The sequence below is a fragment of the Panthera onca genome, chromosome B2 (assembly GCF_046562875.1).
Source record: "Panthera onca isolate mPanOnc1 chromosome B2, mPanOnc1 haplotype 2, whole genome shotgun sequence".
NCBI lineage: Eukaryota > Metazoa > Chordata > Mammalia > Carnivora > Felidae > Panthera > Panthera onca.
In genome coordinates this window covers 37,147,019-37,165,496 of record NC_138343.1, presented here as the reverse complement: position 1 = coordinate 37,165,496, position 18,478 = coordinate 37,147,019, and the positions used below count along the sequence as shown (strand labels likewise).

The 18,478-nt window shown below is 38.1% G+C and overlaps 1 protein-coding gene across 1 annotated transcript in view; it reads right to left on the bottom strand.

Moving 5' to 3' along the window:
• DNAH8 (dynein axonemal heavy chain 8) overlaps positions 1-18,478 on the bottom strand; it is a 330,443-nt gene that overhangs the window by 106,506 nt on the left and 205,459 nt on the right. The window contains exons 65-72 of the mRNA XM_078446877.2: positions 15,909-16,073; positions 14,363-14,589; positions 12,002-12,120; positions 10,091-10,194; positions 8,398-8,574; positions 6,033-6,200; positions 5,298-5,513; positions 1,409-1,546 (exon numbers count right to left, since the gene is read on the bottom strand). Coding sequence (XP_078303003.2) covers positions 1,409-1,546; positions 5,298-5,513; positions 6,033-6,200; positions 8,398-8,574; positions 10,091-10,194; positions 12,002-12,120; positions 14,363-14,589; positions 15,909-16,073 — 1,314 coding nt within the window. The remainder of the gene's footprint in view (positions 1-1,408; positions 1,547-5,297; positions 5,514-6,032; positions 6,201-8,397; positions 8,575-10,090; positions 10,195-12,001; positions 12,121-14,362; positions 14,590-15,908; positions 16,074-18,478) is intronic.

The following is an 18,478-nucleotide window of genomic DNA, read 5'->3' as shown; positions in this document are numbered from 1 at the left end:
CACTGTATTCACACATAAACACATATGAGGGAATTTCCTAATTTGCAAAATAAATATAATCTGAAAAAGCAATGTGAGTGAAGCTTTACATGTTAAATTCTGGTAATTACTTCATCATATAGTTATTTTATCTTGCGAAATTTCAAGGAAAGCGATTTTGTAAGAGAGACTCCGAATCACATAAATTAATACAGTATTTCTATTCAGTGATTTCAAAACACAATCAGATCAATACAATACACCATTTTAAGTCTTGGATTTGATAATTCTGAGTTCTTGCAAGTTTACAAAGTGTTTTTACTTTTCCTCAGAAAAACTCTACACAATAGTGATGTGCTGCAGCCAGCTTTTATCAACTCAGAAAAGCCAATTATGACATTTCCAGAAAACTTGGATGGTGTTGAACACATCGTATGATTTCATTTATATGTGGCATTTGAGAAACAGATGAACTTAGGGGAAGGGAAGGAAAAAATAAGATAAAAACAGAGAGAGAGACAAACCGAAAAAGACTCTTAAATACAGAGAACAAAACTGAGGGTTGCTGGAGGGGAGGTGGGGGTGGGGGGGAATGGGTTAAATGGATGATGCACATTAAGGAAGGCACTTGTTGGGATGAGCACTGGGTGTCATATGTAACAGATGAATCACTGGGTTCTACTGAAACCAAAACCACACTGTATGTTAACTAACTTGAAATTAAATTTTAAAAAAGAAAAAAATATATATAAGCTTACAATTAAGCTATATTAAAAGCAAAGGTAACAAGTAATAAAAACCCATCACCTCCTTATTATTTGCTACATTTTTGCCTTATCTATGTGCTTCAGGTCAAGTCAGCACTGCACTTGCATGGTGGTATATCGTAGGGCTCAGTATGTAACAGTGCTAAACATGTAACAGTACAGTATATGAGAGTGCGCTGCTGTGCACCTGTTTCCAAACATGTGTTCACTGTCAGCGCATCAGTAGGTTAAAACTGGCAGTGGTGGGAGTATCTATGCCACAGAAATCAGCAAACAGTGCAGATCAGGGCTTTCTTTTTCCTGGGGCCCCTGTCCCATGAGGTCATATTAGGGTCCCCATCTGACAGATAAAGCTCCATCAGTTGCCTCCAGCTGCCTAGTGAATAAGTTTCTGCACCGAATCTCAAACCCAATTTTCTAACCTCCAAATCAGTCCCCTTAGGGTATGACATCGCAGCTTACTCTTACCGAAAATGATGATTAAAAACACACAAAAAACTTTAAAGTGTCAAAAATCGAAAACAGGTAGCCATAGCCAGTGAAGGGCAGTCAGGTAAATACTTTTTTTTTGGTCATAAACGTGTGCCTCATTTCCAAATACAACACATACTTGTGTAAAATTTTGATACTTTGTTGCCATAATTTTGTATACTTAATCTCACCATTTTCTCATTCATCGCTGCATCAAATTTTGCTTGTACTTTATCCAGCTCGGCTTGTTTCTCATCCAGCAGTTCCTGTGCCTTCCCCAGCTCAGCATTGGCGACTGCTAGGCGGCCCTCCTGCTTGGCCAGGTTAGCCTTACAAGGAAGAAGAGGTAATTGTATGGACTTGTATTAGGTCTGCCCAATATTTGTGTTTTTGTTTTGTTTCTTTACGATTTTTTAAATTTAATTTATTTTTGAGAGAGAAAGAAAGTGCACATGAGCGGGGAAGGGACAGAGACAGAGAGGAACACAGGAACTGAAAGCGGGCTCTGTGCTGACAGCAGAGAGCCTGATGCGGGGCTCGAACTCATGGTCCGAGATCATGACCTGAGCCAAAGTCGACGCCTAACCAACTGAGCCACCCAGGCACCTCTGTTTATGGTTTTAATTGGTAAATAATAACATGAATTACACAATTTTTGCCCAAGATGGTATGTTGAGGTCATCTGTTTCTGTGTGTTCAGCTGGAGTGTTGGAGATATTTCACTAAAGTTCTATTTTTTCTTTTAATTATTCATGTTTGATACAGAAAACATGAAAAATGCATCAATGTTCATGAAAAATGAACATTGACATGAAATGACATGAAACAATGACATGAAAAATGTCATCAATGCATCAATGAAAGGAGAATAGAAATTACCCATGATTTTACCCAGAGATAGTCTGTGAGTATTGTGTTAAAAAGGTGATAACTGGCATTTTCTAGTTTTTTTCTTTGTCACTTAATATGGTGTAATCATTTCTCCTTAAATATGTCCTTAAACACTTTTTCATAGACATTAGCAATATGGCTGCATAATATCACACTATTTTGATGTATCATAATTTATTTAACCTTTGCCCTATTTTTGACATCCCTCCCACCATTTTAAATTATTATAAATAATGCTATTGGGCATGTGAGCATTTTGGGTTGTTCCTTTCGTAAAGACATTTTGAAATGAAATTACTGTAATGGTAGAGTTTCATCTTTTTCTACCTCCTACAGAACCGAGTGAGAATTATATGTTTCTTAGAACTTTAAAAGAATCAATAAAATAATATAGCCCTAAAGCCTTCTGAGGTAGAAGCTTTTTGATAACATTCTCATTTTCTTTCCCAATGTTTATCTAAATTTAGCCCTTTTTCACAGGAAATATTAATTTAATTACTATTAATATTATTAAATTGAACGTTTCTCATGTATTTACATATAACTGTTTAAAATTATTTAAATCTATGCATCTGTGAGTATATGTATTTTCTTCTGGATTATATTTTCCAACAACATGTATCTTATATTTTGTTTCTGCAAAGCACCAATTATTTAATTCTGCTACTGTTCTCTATTTTTTAATGTTTATTTATTTTTGAAGGAGAGAGAGAGACAGAGTGTGAGCTGGGGAGGGGCAAAGAGAGAGGGAGACACAGAATCCAAAGCAGGCTCCAGGCTCTGAGCTGTCAGCATAGATCCCAACACGGGGCTCAAACTCATGAGCCATGAGATCATGACCTGAGCTAAAGTCAGACGCTTAACCAACTGAGCCACCCAGGCGCCCCTACTTTTCTCTAACTTTTAATGGTTTTTTTTTTTTGGTTCTATTCCACTTTCCTTAAGTTTTGTGTGTATGTATATTTATAAGCAAGTATGTTCTGTAGTGTTTAGTTTCTTTAATTAATTTAAGAGCTAAGAAAGTGCCATTGGGCCACATAACAAAAGCTTTGGTAACTAGCTTTTTGTCATCATTTTCTAAAAAGAAGTGGCTAGATTTTTTTTTTTTTTAATGAAAACTGTGTAATCTTATTGTTTATAATCAGAGAATGAGGCCTTGACAATTTCTGCTTTTGGGAACTGAATCAAAGTCTTCTTTTAGCATTGAGTATGATCAATTTTTGTAAATGTTTCTTGGTCACTAGAAATAATTTCATATTCTTTGTTCATATTCAAGAAAGTTCAATGTAGCTATTCAACCTTAAAAATGATAAAGTGTAAAATCTCTATATAATTACTAGTTTATGGCTGCAAAAGACTGGCTACATAATTTGCAGGGCCCAGTACAAAATTAAAATGTGGGGCCTCTTGTTAAATAATTATTAAGAACTTCAAGAGGGTGACAGTGACCATTAAGCCAAGCACGGACCCTTCTAAACACAGAGTCCTGTGTGCACAGATCACACACTCATAAAACCAGCTTTCTGCACAATCTCAAATTGCAATACTACCTGTGTTAATATCCACTTAAAATATGAATGCATTTTGCTTTTTGTAATTTGATAACATTTTATTTATTACAAAAAGCGTAATTATAATTAAGTCTCACTGTAGATCACAATTTTTAGTAAAAATTAACTCTGTTCTTATAAGTGCATTTTTTTCTTAAATTCTACATCCCTTGGTATCTTTTTGTTGGAGTAGATTGTTACATTTTCTCATCATTTCCCTTTATTAAAACTTTATTTTTTAAAAAAAATGTTTATTTATTTTTGAGGAAGAGAAAGTGCAAGCAGGGGAGGAGCAGAGAGAGAAGGGGATAGAGGATCCAAAGTAGGCTCCGAGCTGACATCAGTGAGCCCGATGCAGGGATTGAACTCACAAACCATGAGATCATGACCTGAGCCACCTCGTTATTTTCAACTTCTTTTCTATTTTTCTCAAAGTTACCTATGCACACAGTTTTAAAAGACAGCCATCTTCAGGGCCACCTGGGTGGCTCAGTCAGTTAAGCGTCCAACTCTTGATTTCAGCTCAGGTCATGATCTCACAGTTTCATGAGTTCGAGCCCTGCATGTGGCTCTGAGCTAGCAGTGCAGAGCCTGCTTGGGATTCTCTCTCTCTCTCTCTCTCTCTCTCTCTCTCTCTCTCCTTCTCTATCTGCCCCTCCCCTGATCTCACTGTCTCCATCTCTCTCAAAATAAATAAATAAACTAAAAAAAAAAAAAAGGCAGCCATTTTTATAAGGCTTACTATGAAAACCTACAACACCCTGCCCACCTGCTCATCATTTTCCATTCCACAGAGCAACCACTTTCACTTCTTTTAGCTTTGTGGTGGGGGTGGGGCGGGAGGTTAATATGTATCTGGGTGGTGTATTTTATGAATCCTTCGCACTCTTGAGAATGTCATTCTGTTCCCTCTGACCTGAAGAACAGGTTGCCCTTGTATACATGGAGTGCGTGTGTGTGTGTGTGTGTGTGTGTGTATTTACCACTCAGTACTTAAACTGCATCCCTAAGAATGTCTTCTTGTTCCCTTATACATGAAGGGCAGTTTGACCAGTTATTGAATTCTTGGACCACAGCAATTTCCTCAATACTCTGCATATATCTCCCCATTACATTCTAATATTTAGGGTTGTGGCAAGTCTGCAACATCCTGATTTCACTTCTTTTGTGAGCGATCTTTCAAAACTTTGTTCATTTGTTTCTTAGAAACAAGGGTTCCCCCACCCTCCCCCTCTTTTTAAATTTCAAATATTTTTGGGTGTTGACCTTAATTTCTATAAACTTTGTTTGGAAACTAGTAATCAAATTCTATCTCCAAACCTAATCTCTTTAAACTTTAAAGAAATGGCAAGTTTTCTTTTATGACAGCTTAATTATTACTTGCACTGAATTCATTTCCTGCTTTAAGTTAACAAGCTGGCTTTGATTTCTTGTCTGTGATGCCCAGAAACACATAACAGATGTAAAGAAAATGAGAAACCACAAGAAGACATGAAGAAAAGAGGAAACATTTAGCAAAATGGCGACATAGATCTTTATTAGTCAAAATGCTGCTTTGCTTTGTCTTCTCATAGCAGTAATACTGATGACTGATTTTTACTGAACACTGATTTTCTAGGAGGCGGAGGGAAACTCTTACCTTCAGAGGCAACACCTCTCTGTTGACACCATAAAATGTGGCCATAGCAAGAGTCCAGGACAGCAGGCCAGCCACATTCCCACAGACTTTTTTGGCATTTTCCAAAGAATAATCATCCATGTTAAAATACGGCTGCAGCAACTCAACAGTCTCTTCATTTATAGTATCCTTGGGAAACTGCTGAAGGCTCCACAGGAACCCTGTTGCACTCATTAACTGAAAAATAGTAGCACAACCTGTACGTTCTGGGAGAAAATCAATGCTTTCTTCCTGAGTTAGTATATATTCCGAAACTGAAGTTTCTTCCAAAGAAGTAACAACCGACACCCTCTTAAACATACAAATCAAGATTGACAGCAGTCAACCTAAATCTGTAAACTGCAAATTGTCTTCCCATTACCACGGTAAAAGAGTAAGGAAGAAAAGATATGTGAGCTTCCCGTCCAGTGGGTGCATCTGAATGTCACCAACCACAGAAGCTCCCTTTCAGAGACTCAGTTGGGTTGACATCAAGACCGTGCCAGTGCTAGCCTCGGGTTCTGGACACTTTTTACGAAAAGAAGGCATTTGGCTTTAAAATCTTTCCCCACTTATACTTTAGGGGGTGCAGTTTAAGATAAACTCTTCATTACACAATTATCAATTACTGCCTGCCAGCTTGTCTGGTCTATATTGAATGTCCTGGACTGGGGACACCTGATGAATCTCATTGGTCTTGCAAAGATTTTTACTTACTTTTAATGACTCTCCCCAGGATGGTTTGCAGCAAGGTTTTTCTGGATCCATAGTGACAGGGTCAGTTTTCTTTTGAAATAGTAGCAGAACACAGTCCATGATTCTCATAATAAGATGCGGGGGCTTTGCAAGTTTCCTGACTGTGGCAATATCATTTGGTTTGATAGTCTGTATTTGGGATTAGGAAATCAACGTATTTTTTTGTTGAACAGTATTAATAATCACACAGGAATCTAATGCTTTTAAATAACAAAAGTAGAAAACTTTAAAATGTATGTTCTCCCCAACCCCTGACCTTATCCCTTTAAGGGTTTATATCCCAAAATTTTTGCATAATGGCTCTTTCATTGTTATCTTGGGATTTCCATTTGTTTTTATTCTTTTTTCTCTTGTTGCCCTCAAATAATTGCTGTAGAATATCTCTACCATTCATTACCCATCACCCCAGACCTGTGAGCAACACGCCTCATTGATGGGTAACATTTAGATAACTTGCATCTTCGGGGCGCCTGGGTGGCGCAGTCGGTTAAGCGTCCGACTTCAGCCAGGTCACGATCTCGCGGTCCGTGAGTTCGAGCCCCGCGTCAGGCTCTGGGCTGATGGCTCGGAGCCTGGAGCCTGTTTCTGATTCTGTGTCTCCCTCTCTCTCTGCCCCTCCCCCGTTCATGCTCTGTCTCTCTCTGTCCCAAAAATAAATAAAAAAAAAAAACGTTGAAAAAAAAAATTTAGATAACTTGCATCTTCAAAGCACATACTCTATGTGTGGATATTAAAAAAGAGAAGGAAGGCTCTGAATATCAGAAACCTAACCTTCAGTCTTTGTCTTAAGGGCTGCCCTATCTATCCAAGGGGAAGAAATTCAAAGGAGAAAAGAGAAGTTATTATAACATATGGCTTATAAAAATACTTTTCAAAGTTTCTATCTGTGAGCTGGATTTAAAATATTACCTGATATTCAAGGCAAGAAGGATTGGAACATAACATGACCAATAAAATCGCCTAAGAATCATTTGTTCAGTGATTTCTCTGTCTTGCAGGTTACTGTAGGATTCTTAAAGGGAGTGGGGGGTCGAGAATGTGTCCTGATCTTTGCCACAATTTTATTAAATGATTATCATAAATCTATTCATTCAACAAATACAGGCATTCTCCCATTTAAAAAGAAAGAAAGAAAGAAAAATAACCTTGTCCTCATAATCTTTGGAGGAAAAGAAAGAAAGTATAATCACCCTAAACTAGGATTATCATCGTGATAGAAGCAGAGAGGTGACAGGAAAAACAAAGGAGAGCCAGAAGAGTCGAACACTTTCTAGAAGGGATGAGCCTCGTCCTGCAGAATGACTCTTATTAGGCAATGTAAGTTAGGAAAAGCATTTCTGGCAGAGAGAGAGACATTTAAACAGACCATGATTCTTCCAGAAGCCTACGGATGTTTCTGCATGGCTGGACCATACCGTGTATAGAGAAAGAATGACAGAAGAGTTCAAGGGATAGACAGGAGCCAGATTATCAGAACTAACAGCAGCACTGATATTTACTCAGTACTTTCTATGTGCCCAGCAAACTGTATTCATTACCTTTAATGTTTAAATTTACCCTTCAAGGATCACTGAGGAATTATAATCGCCATGGAGACACAAAAAAGTAAAATAAATTTACGCCAGATCATGTATTAAGAAGTGGTGGTCGCAAAAGACAACTGCATGTTGCCTCACAGATATGGATGGCTAGCTGGGAACCTTATCCCAACAGCCACTGGAACCCACAAGAAGATTTTTTTTAATTTTTTTAATGTTTATTTATTTTTGAGAAAGAGAGAGAGCACGAGCAGAGGGGAGCAGGTTCGGGGGTCAGAGAGGGAGACACAGAATCCAAAGCAGGCTCCAGACTCTGAGCTGTCAGCACAGAGCCTGACATGGGGCTTGCACTCATGAACTGCGAGATCATGACCTAGCTGAAGTCAGATGCTTAACCGACTGAGCCACCCAGGTGCTCCCACAAGAAGATTTTTAAAGGGCAAGTAATATAATCTGGAGGGGATGCTTTGGAGGAACTGAGAAGGCGCTCTATATAATCTGAATCCTTTATGCTATTGCTTAGGCCATTAATCACCATTATTTCTCAGATCTCATGGAAGGCTGATTTATGGAACGAAAATAGTAAGTTATAGGGGCTGAAGACTTAAAAAAATTAGAACTTAGAAAATTGAACCAGCAGAAACATTTGTCTTCAGACTCAGAGATTATAAAGCACATTAGAATTCAATTCAGTTTTCAGATTCTAGAAGTCCTGCAGTGAATTTCACAGAATTAAACCTGGTTCTGGCTGGGACTTGTGCTGAGAGCAGGTCACAGCACACACTCACGTTCAAGGCCGCCTCTGCTTCTTCCAGGGCCGGTCTAGCTGCCTCCAGCTTGGTCTCAGCTTTTACTTTTTCACTATCAATTTCATCCACAATTTTTTGGGCTTTGTCTTTCACCTCCTGCACTTCATTTTTGACTTTGGCTGAAGCCTGAGCACTTACTGTGACTTCTGCTAACACCTGTTAAATCGAGGGAACACATGAGGGCAAATAGGTATCTCCTGAGCAAAATTTACAGATTCAAGTAGTGGAAGAACATTTATTTGATACAATATACAACACAAATAAAAGCAAATTGATTCCCTACGTATATTTTATATATATTCTTTAATTTATGCTTTAAAGTGTATTACAGTAACTCCTTTAAATGGTTCCTTGCAGTCTTCTCCTAAGGCTTACAAATATATAAATAAGGGGCGCTGGGGTGGCTCAGTTGGTTGAGCGCGTGACTCTTGATTTTGGCTTAGGTCATGATCTCAGGGTCGTGGGACACACAGTTACTTTATGGACACAGGTCCATACCCTGTGTCAGCTCTGCACTGGGTATGGAGTCTGCTTAAGATTCTCTCTCTCCCTCTGCCCCTCTCCCCTGCTCGCTCTCTCTCTCTCCTTCTCTCTATGTATATTTTTATATATGTATATTTTTATATCTATAGACTGTATACATAAACATTTTAAGCTTTCAGGAAAATGGTATTTCCACTGTATGTAATTTCTAGAAAATTAACACAATTCAAATATAGATAATGGAATAAGGTCAGAAACCATATTAATGCCCACGAAAAAAACATAAAATAGCTCATGTTTGTTGAGCACCTACAATATGACAGGACTATGCTAAAACCCTGTCCTATGCTATCTCTCTTACTTCAGTAACTGGCTAAGGGTTAAGATTTAAGTATCCACTCTTAACCAACTCAGTGAGTGGAAGCTGAAAGCAGTCACAGGCTGGTAGGGTCACAGATGAAGGAGCAGCAACCATCAACTTGAGAGGAGTATCTTTTTTTTTTTTTAACTCCACCAACATTTCCTATTAGTTTTTCCCTCCTTGACACAAACTTTAGATGAGACCTGGGTCATCCTAGAGACTTAGAGCATGAGAGGACCTTAAAGAGAAGACTTAACTTAAATATAAGTTATAGTCAAGCAAAAATTTTATATAAAAATTATATAAACAAATTTCTATGCATTTATAAAAAATTTATAAAAATTTTTATAAAAATTATATAAAGAGAGACAGAGCCAGAGAAGAAAGAATAGTCAGGTGGAGGATATAATAATTTAGGTGTGCCTTGGTGGAAGTTAAACAAAAATATGTAATGGTCTTTGTGAACATTATATCACGAGAAATAGCCTACAGGTTGGGGCATCTGGGTGGCTCAGTTGGTTAAGCATCCAACTTCGGCTCAGGCCTTGATCTTACGGTTCATGGGTTCAAGCCCCAGCATCAGGCTCTGGGCTGACAGCTCGGAGCCTGGAGCCTGCTTCGGATTCTGTGTCTCCGTCTCTCTCTGCCCCTCCCCTACTTGTGGGCTGTCTCTCAAAAATACATAAACATTAAAAAAAATTTTTTTTAAAGAAAAGAAACAGTCTATGGGTTTATATATTAACCATTTTTAACAACATTTTTAAATGATGCTTTTTAAAATATGGAATAATATTCTTCATCACTAGTTATAAAGTAAATGCCACTCACTTCATCTGCTTTTACGGAAGCCACTGCCAGCTCCTTCTCCTTTACCGCAAGATCCTGAGAGAGCTTAGCAACAGATTCACTTGCCTCCATAAGCTTATCAAGACCTTTGCAAATACACACACATACACTTTTCCTTAGAATATGGACATCCCAAATATTTGTTCAATATTTACTATTTACAAGGCACTGTACCAGGATTATAACACAAGATAATTATTTATGGACAAATGCTTTAAAAAATAGTCATATAGGGGTGCCTGGTGGCTCAGTTGGTTAAGCATCTGACTTCAGCTCAGGTCATGATCTCACGGTTCGTGAGTTCAAGCCCCACGTCAGGCTCTGTGCTGACAGCTCAGAGCCTGGAGCCTACTTCAGATTCTGTGTCCCCCTCTCTCTCCGTCCCACCCCTGCTTGTGCTCTGTCTCTGTCTTTCAAAAATGAATAAACATTAAAAAAATTTTTTTTTAATATTCATATATTAGGAGCAACAATACTGACCAAATCTCTGAGACTTTCAGCAGGGGGTGAAGAACACCACCCAGCTAAATTGAAGGGAAAGTCACAATGCCATACTAAGATTACTTTAGTCAGGTAACTAACTTATTTGACAATTTAGTGCTGTCCTTGGCTTTGCAAACATCATTTTTAATGATGTAAATATCTTTTTTTTTTTTTTGCCTTTGAAGCACATTGCAGCTGGAATGGCAAATGAGACAGCTAATATAGTCATCATTTTGTGGTTTTCTTTGCTATGAAAATGAAACAAGCGGCTAAACCTTGTGCAGCTGGCTCCAAGGCTCTCAGGACCACAGAGCAAAAGAGCTGGTTAAGTGGATTTCTCACATTGCAACTGAGTTCTAGACGGTGGTGTGTTGGTAAGTGTTTAGTATCTGGGTCTCTTGGGGAGAGGGGGGAACACTCATTTGCATGTTTTCCAATTCCCATGGTGTAAATATTCCCACCATGGCTGATTTTAAGCCACCAAGAGACTGTTAGTAGCACTCCATTTTATGTCTACCATACTGATAGAATAAAAATAATTAACCTCAAGAACATGAATAGCAGTAAAACAGAGTGAAAATAATTAAGATGTGATAAATTTTGAGCACACTTGCCTTCTTAAAATATAACTTATTTAATTGTGAGTTTACATGTTTTGAATAAAGGCTGTGTTTAATGACTAGATCATAAAGTTCCTAAGAATTTAACTATCTCTCCAGAGCCAGTCCAGGTAGCTCCAGCTGACCGCTGATTGTAGAGCATCCTATGGAGAGCCACAAGAAGATGAACCATGAGAAAAACAGAGGACAGTTTCTTGCACAGTGTTTCTTTCCATCACTATAACTGCATAGACCTTGGAGTTTAGTTATGCTAGGGCACCACATTTTTTGCAGGAGAAGCGGGGGGAAAAAAACCACTTCTTTTTGGCCTGTTTGGACCAAATGTTTTCTGGACATATAACTTGCTCCAATTTATAATTTTCCCGCTTATATTACATGTCCTGGACACAGACATCCATTGCTCAGGGAAACTCTCTCTTTTTGTTTTGATTTGTTTTTCCTTTTCCTTTGTTAGAAATCTGAGAAGCATTGACATGGCAAAGTTTAGGCAAGTCAAGGCAAAGTGTAACGAAACCAAAAACTGAAGTTGTGGTCAGTTTCCAAGAACTGGCTTTCCAAGAACTGGTAGTTTCTCTACCTGCAGGCAGGGGCTCAGTGACTATGAGGACGCCCAGCCCGACAGTGTGGATCCAGTTGAAAGGGCCAGGAGAAAATGGTTTGAGAGAAAAAATTGGCCCCATCTGTTTGGGTTTTCTTCTGCCTGGAGCTTCTTAAAGGTAAATGACCCTAACAGGCATCTATATATATAGATTCCTATGAAAAAATCCTTAAAAGATTCCATTCTGCTTACCAATATTCATACGTTCAGCTTGTTCATTGATAAATTTCACCTTTTCAGCATAAATGTTTTTATAACCATTTATAAAGGAGAGATAAGACTTGGGAGTCACGTGAGCTCTTCGGCGGTATCTGAAAGTAGAACATGACGATGATCTTTGTCTCTGTCATTCTGATGTATTCCTATAAAGCATCCTACAGATGCGCTTCCCACTGTGGAATCAGTGTAATTCTGAAGGGTGATTCACTAGTAGGAGGGGAGGAATTGTGAATGGCTTCCCTAGAGGTGAGGTGGAAAGGACACTAAATATCTGATGTTTTGACCCTTTAGGGGGGTCTTTGACTTGACCCTTACCCCACTCTGGGCTTCTGTTTCTTCATCTGGAAAACTGAGAAAAGAATCACTGCCCCACACCTACCAGCATTTTGTGAATTTTATATATATTATGTATATATAATATATATATATGAAAGGAATATATATATATTATACATATATATATATATGAAAGGAATTTGTGCTATGATCTGTTTTCATTCAACTGATATTTGCTAAACACTTCTTCACTGTTAAAAACTAGCTGGGTGGGCCTACAGATGTGAAAACCAGTGTCTCCCCAGATTGACCAGATCATCCTTGAAATCAAGGCAGCCACACTTGACTCAAATATTCAACTCACTATGGCTTTACTATAGTAATTCTACTTAACTCAAATATTCAACTCACTATGGCTTTACTATAGTAATTCTATTTAACAGTAGACATAAATAAAAGGAATAATTTTATAGAGGAGAAGCTTGAGTCAAAGAAGAGCTCCTCACATACTATAAAATCATTTTACCTTTTATATTAATTTTTTCATTTTTGGAGTTCCAAAGATTTTTAACACTAAAAAAAATTTTAAGGACTGGACATATAAGTGACTAGCATTTAAGCATTTTATAAATATCACATTCAGAAAAAACTTCTACAGTCAGCGAGGATATGAAAATTTTGGACAATGCACCAAATTTTGCAAAAATAAAGACACAGTCTTTTTTTGGAGCTGTACAAAGGTAAACTTTCTCTCCACAGATGACAGTAACCGACAGAGTTCAAGTTAAATGGAAGGAAAATCTTCCTAACCGTATGAATTAATACCCATGGATTCACCAAGAGGATCTGGGAGATTATATAGAACTTGTTAAGGGGGTGGGGATCCTGGGTCTAGTTTTAAGTAAAGAAAAGGGTCCAAGATAAACATACTTTTGTGAGATAGGGACCCCCTGGAAAATCCATGAAACTGTTAGCTAGACTCTCTATGTAGGAAAATTCTTCTGGCAGGTTTAACACCCCCAGAAGCCTGAAGATCACGTTGGCCCACCTTTACTCACATCTGTCAAATGTACACAGTGACTATCATGCTTTGGGAGGGCGAAAAAGTTGTATTTTTGAACTGTTGATGACAGCTTTCACATGTGAACACCATTGCTATTTTTAGCGAACAGTCAATTAAAATTATTTGGTGTGAACACATTGATAAGATTAAGAGATGCAAGGGTGCCTGGGTGGCTCAGAAGGTTGAACCTCTGACTCTTGATTTTGGCTCAGGTCATGATCTCATGGTTTGTGGGACCGAGCCCCATGTTGGGTTCTGCAGGCTATGGAGCCTGCTCGGAATTCTCTCTCTCCCTTTCTCTCTGCCCCTCCCCCCCCCCCCCCCCCAGCTCTCACTCTTGCTCTCTCGCTCTCAAAATAAATAAATAAACTTAAGAAAAAAGGCTAAGAGATGCAAACACAAAACCTAAATATCCCCTAACATAAGGCAATAGCGAAACTTTAAAACAGTGTACTTCTTTAATCAGAATAAATAATGCATGTAAATAATAAACTAATGAAATAGAGTGATTCATTAAGCATCTGTTACTTTGAGGCCTGGAGAGAAAGTGATACTTAAGTACGGACACTAGTTAATTTTTTTTTTTTAACTTTTTTTTAATTTTATTTTTGAGACAGAGAGAGCATGAACGGGGCAGGGGCAGAGAGAGAGGGAGACACAGAATCGGAAGCAGGCTCCAGGCTCTGAGCCATCAGCCCAGAGCCCGACGCGGGGCTCGAACTCACGGACCGCGAGATCGTGACCTGAGCTGAAGTCGGACGCTTAACCGACTGAGCCACCCAGGCGCCCCGAACACTAGTTAATTTTTAAGTCTCATTTATTTATCATTATTTCAATGCATAATCACTAGAAAATCAAAGCAAGAACAAAATCTAACTGCATCTGAGACTCTGCACTCAATCAATATAAAGAGCCTTTTAGTGGCTGCTGCACTGAATTTCTCTTTGGAGTGAACTCTGGTTTTGCAGCTAACACGCTCAGGAAAAGTCACTCACCTTTGGAAATAACTTTCACAGCTCTCGGAAACCATGTCATGGAAGAGGCCCATTGTTTCTACAACTTGTCTTTTAGTGTCACTGGAGCAGACAATACCGTAGCCTGAAAGGAAATAGGAGGCCACAGCAATCAAAGCCTCCTTTGGCCAGCGACTAAACCAGTCCATGGTGCAACCTGATATCAAGCCAGGAAATTTCAAAGAACGGGCACGGAACTTCTCACCAACCTATTGGCAGCAAAGACGGAAAGCATTAGACACACAAAGGAATTATAATAAATTGTCTAGAGAGAGGCTTAGGCATTCTGGGTCAACAGTGTGATATTTAAAAAAAATCCTGGGGGCAGGGTGCCTCGGTGGCTCAGTCGGTTAAGCGTCCGACTTCAGCTCAGGTCATGATCTCACAGTTTGTGGGTTCGAGCCCCGTATCAGGCTCTGTGCTGACAGCTCGGAGCCTGGAACCTGCTTGGATTCTGCTTGGACTCCCTCACTTACACTCTCTTTGTCTCTCTCTCAAAAATAAACATTTTTTTTAAAAATCTTGGGCTGCATTAATAAATTAAGTGTCCAGATGAAGGGAGCTAATATTTCTACACTCTTCCCTGTCCTAAGACTACATCTGCATTATTGGTTTTGATCCTAAGAGCTACCTTTAAGAGGAAAGTGACAAACTGGAACTCTTGCAGAGAGAGATGGCCAGGACAGTGAAAGTCCTGGACACTAGGACAAGTGAGAATAGTGGAAGGGGTGGGAGGTGTTTGGTCTACAAAAGAAACAACTTAGCGAGTCTGCAAAGACTTTCTCTAAATATCCGAGGAGCTGAAGCGGGGGATGAGGTTCATTTTACAGGCCAGAAACAGAATCACAGGGGAAAAAAACAGAAAGACAAAAATCCAATTCATTCTAAAGAAGACCTCTCTGGCAATTAGACTATCTAAAATTAAGTAGGTTGGCTTGTGAGTTAGTGAGACCCATAGAGCAGAGCTGCCCAACAGGACTTTCTGTGACTCTGGAGATGTTCTACATATGCGCTTTCCAGTATGGTGGCCACATGCCACATGTAGCTACTGAGCATTTGAAATGGAGCTAGTGGGACTGAGGAACTGAATTTTTATTTTACTTCATTTTAACTAATCAAAATGTAAATGGCCATACATGTCTAATGGCTACTATACTGGACAGTACAGAGAGCTAGAGACAGTCAAACCTACATCAGGGACATTCTAGATGGTATGTCTGTATTGGAGGAAGAACTGGACAAGATTACATTACCAAATCCCTTAACAATTTGAATAATCTATATCTCTAGGCAATTAATGAAAGCTGTAGGCTATGAAATAATTTCTTATAAAAATGAATTATTTTAAATTATTACACTTTGGTAGGAGATTGCCTCTGGTGGAGATTGGTGGTAATGAAGTGTTAATTTCAATTCAATGTAACAAATGTTAGTTTCCAGGCGAATCATTTCATCACCGAAGGTGAATATTAAGTACATTTCAGTAAGTAACTCCTCCCACATAAATACAAATTAAGTAACAACTCACTGGAGAAAAGCAGAGAACAACATGCAAGTTCTTCCTTGATCTTGAAATGAAGTATTCATACAGATTATCAAAGGTAGGAGGGTGGCGAGGCAGCTCCTTTTTCATTACCGATATCAGACCTTGGGTGATTTCATCCATCTCGTCTCGCGCAAACAGATTGGAGATCTTTGAGAAACAGACAAGAAAGTGTTCTGTTTTTTACAGGTTCCCCACACCAATTCACTGCCAGAATCTGGTCCCTTTTTCCCCCCAATGTGTCATCTTTTTTCATATTTTCTTTCTGCATCTCCACAGTCAAAATCCTCCATTTGCCAGAGATGACCAAGAATACTACTTTTTATTGAGCAGTTCAATCAGGAGAAAACGTTGTTTCCCTTGGCTCAAATAGCTTCCACCAAAAATGTATCTACCATTCCAATCGTCTCTTTAAAATGTCCTGTGACACTCTGTACTCTCTGATTCTCTGACACAATTCTGGGTCTGAAGTAATTTTTTTTCATTTTACTGTTTGTGTACTTTTTTATCAAGGTATAATTGATACACAATATTATATTAGTTTCAGGTTATTCAACATTTATATACTTTGGGTAATAATCACTACAATAAATCTGGTTACCATCTGTCACCATACAAAGGTACACAGTGTTATTGACTATATTCCCGACACTATATATTACATCCCCATGACTTCTTTATTTTATAACTGGAAGTTTGTACTTCTTGATCCCCTTTACCTGTCTTCCCCACCCTCACCCCAGCAAGTCCCCCTCCCTCTGTCAACCACCAATCTGTTCTCTGTTATCTATGAGTCTGGGTTTTGTTTTGTTTTTTATATATCACATATAAGTAAACTCATGCAGCATTTTCTTTCTCTGTCTGACTTATTTCACCTAGCATACTACTCTCAAGATCCGCCCATGTGTTCACAAATGGCAAGATTGCATTTTTTGTTGTGTCTGAGTAGTATCCCTTTGTGTGTATCTGTGTGTGTGTGCATGCACGTGTGTGTATACATACATACCACATCTTCTTTATGCATTCATCCATTAATGGATACTTGGGTTGTTTCCATATTTTGGCTATTGTAAATAATGCTGCAATGAGCATAAGGGTGCATATATCTATTTGAATTAGTGTTTTCATTTTCTTCAGATAGATAGTGGAATTGCTGGGTCACAAAGTAGTTCTATTTTTAATTTTTTGGGATCCTCCCTACTGTTTTCCAAGTGGCTGCACCAGTTTACATTCCCACCAACAGTGTATGAGGGTTCCCTTTTCTTCACATCCTTACCCAAACTTGTTATTTCTCATCTTTTGGATAATAGCCATTCTGACAGGTATGAGGTGCTATCTTGCAGTGGTTTTTATTTGCATTTCTCCAACAATGATGTTGAGCATTTTTTTCATGTGCTTATTAGCCATCTGTACATCCTCTTTGGAAAAATCTATATTCAGATCCTCTGGCTGGAGGATTGTTTGGGTTTTGTTGTTGTTGTTGTTGTTGTTGTTGTTGTTGAGTTGTATGTGTTCTTTATGTATTTTGAATATTAACCCATTATCAGTCATACAACTTGCAAATATTTTCTCTCAGTCAGTAAGTTGCCTTTTAATTGTGTTGATTGTTTTATTCACTGTGCAGAGCATTTTGGTTTGAAGAAGTCCCGCTTGTTTATTTTTCCATTAGTTTCCCTTGCTTTTGGAGTCAAATCCATAAAATCATTGCTAAGACCAACTTCAGGGAGCTTACCACCTATATTTTCTTTTAGGAGTTTTATGGTTTTAGGTCTTAACAATTCAAGTCTTTAATCCATTTTGAGTTAAACTTTTGTGCATGATGTAAAGTAGTGCTACAGTTTCCTTCAACCAGTTTTCCCAACACCATTGATTAAAGAGACTGTCCTTTCTGCATCATATATTCATGGCTCCTTTGTCATAAATTGACCATACATGCATGGCTTTATTTCTGAGGCTCTCTATTCTGTTCTGCTGATCTATTTTTATGCTAATACTACACTGTTTTGATTACTATGGCTTTGTAGTATAGTTTAAAATCAGAGATCATGATTTATTCACCTTTGTTCTTTTTTTTTTTTTTTCAAGATTGTTTGGCTATTCAGGATCTTTTGTGGTTCCATATAAATTTTAGAATTCTTTGTTCTAGATCTGTGAAAAATTACATTGGAGTTTTGATAGCTATTATACTGAATTTGTAGATGGCTTTGGATAGTATGGACATTTTAACAATATTAATTCTTCCATTCCATGAGAAGAAAATGTCTTTCTATATATTTGTATCTTCTTCATTTCTTTTATCAATGTCTTACAGTTTTCAGTGTATAGGTCTTTCACCTCTTGATCAAATTTACTCCTAGGTATTTTATTCTTTTTGATGTAGTTGTAAATGGCATGTTTTCTTAATTTTTCTTTCTGCTAGCTCTTTATTAGTATGTAGAAATGCAACCAATGTTTGTATATTATTCTTGTATCCTGAAACTTTACTGAATCTGTGTATTAGTTCTACAGTTTTTTGGTGGAGTCTTTAGGATTTTCTATATATGATATAATATCAT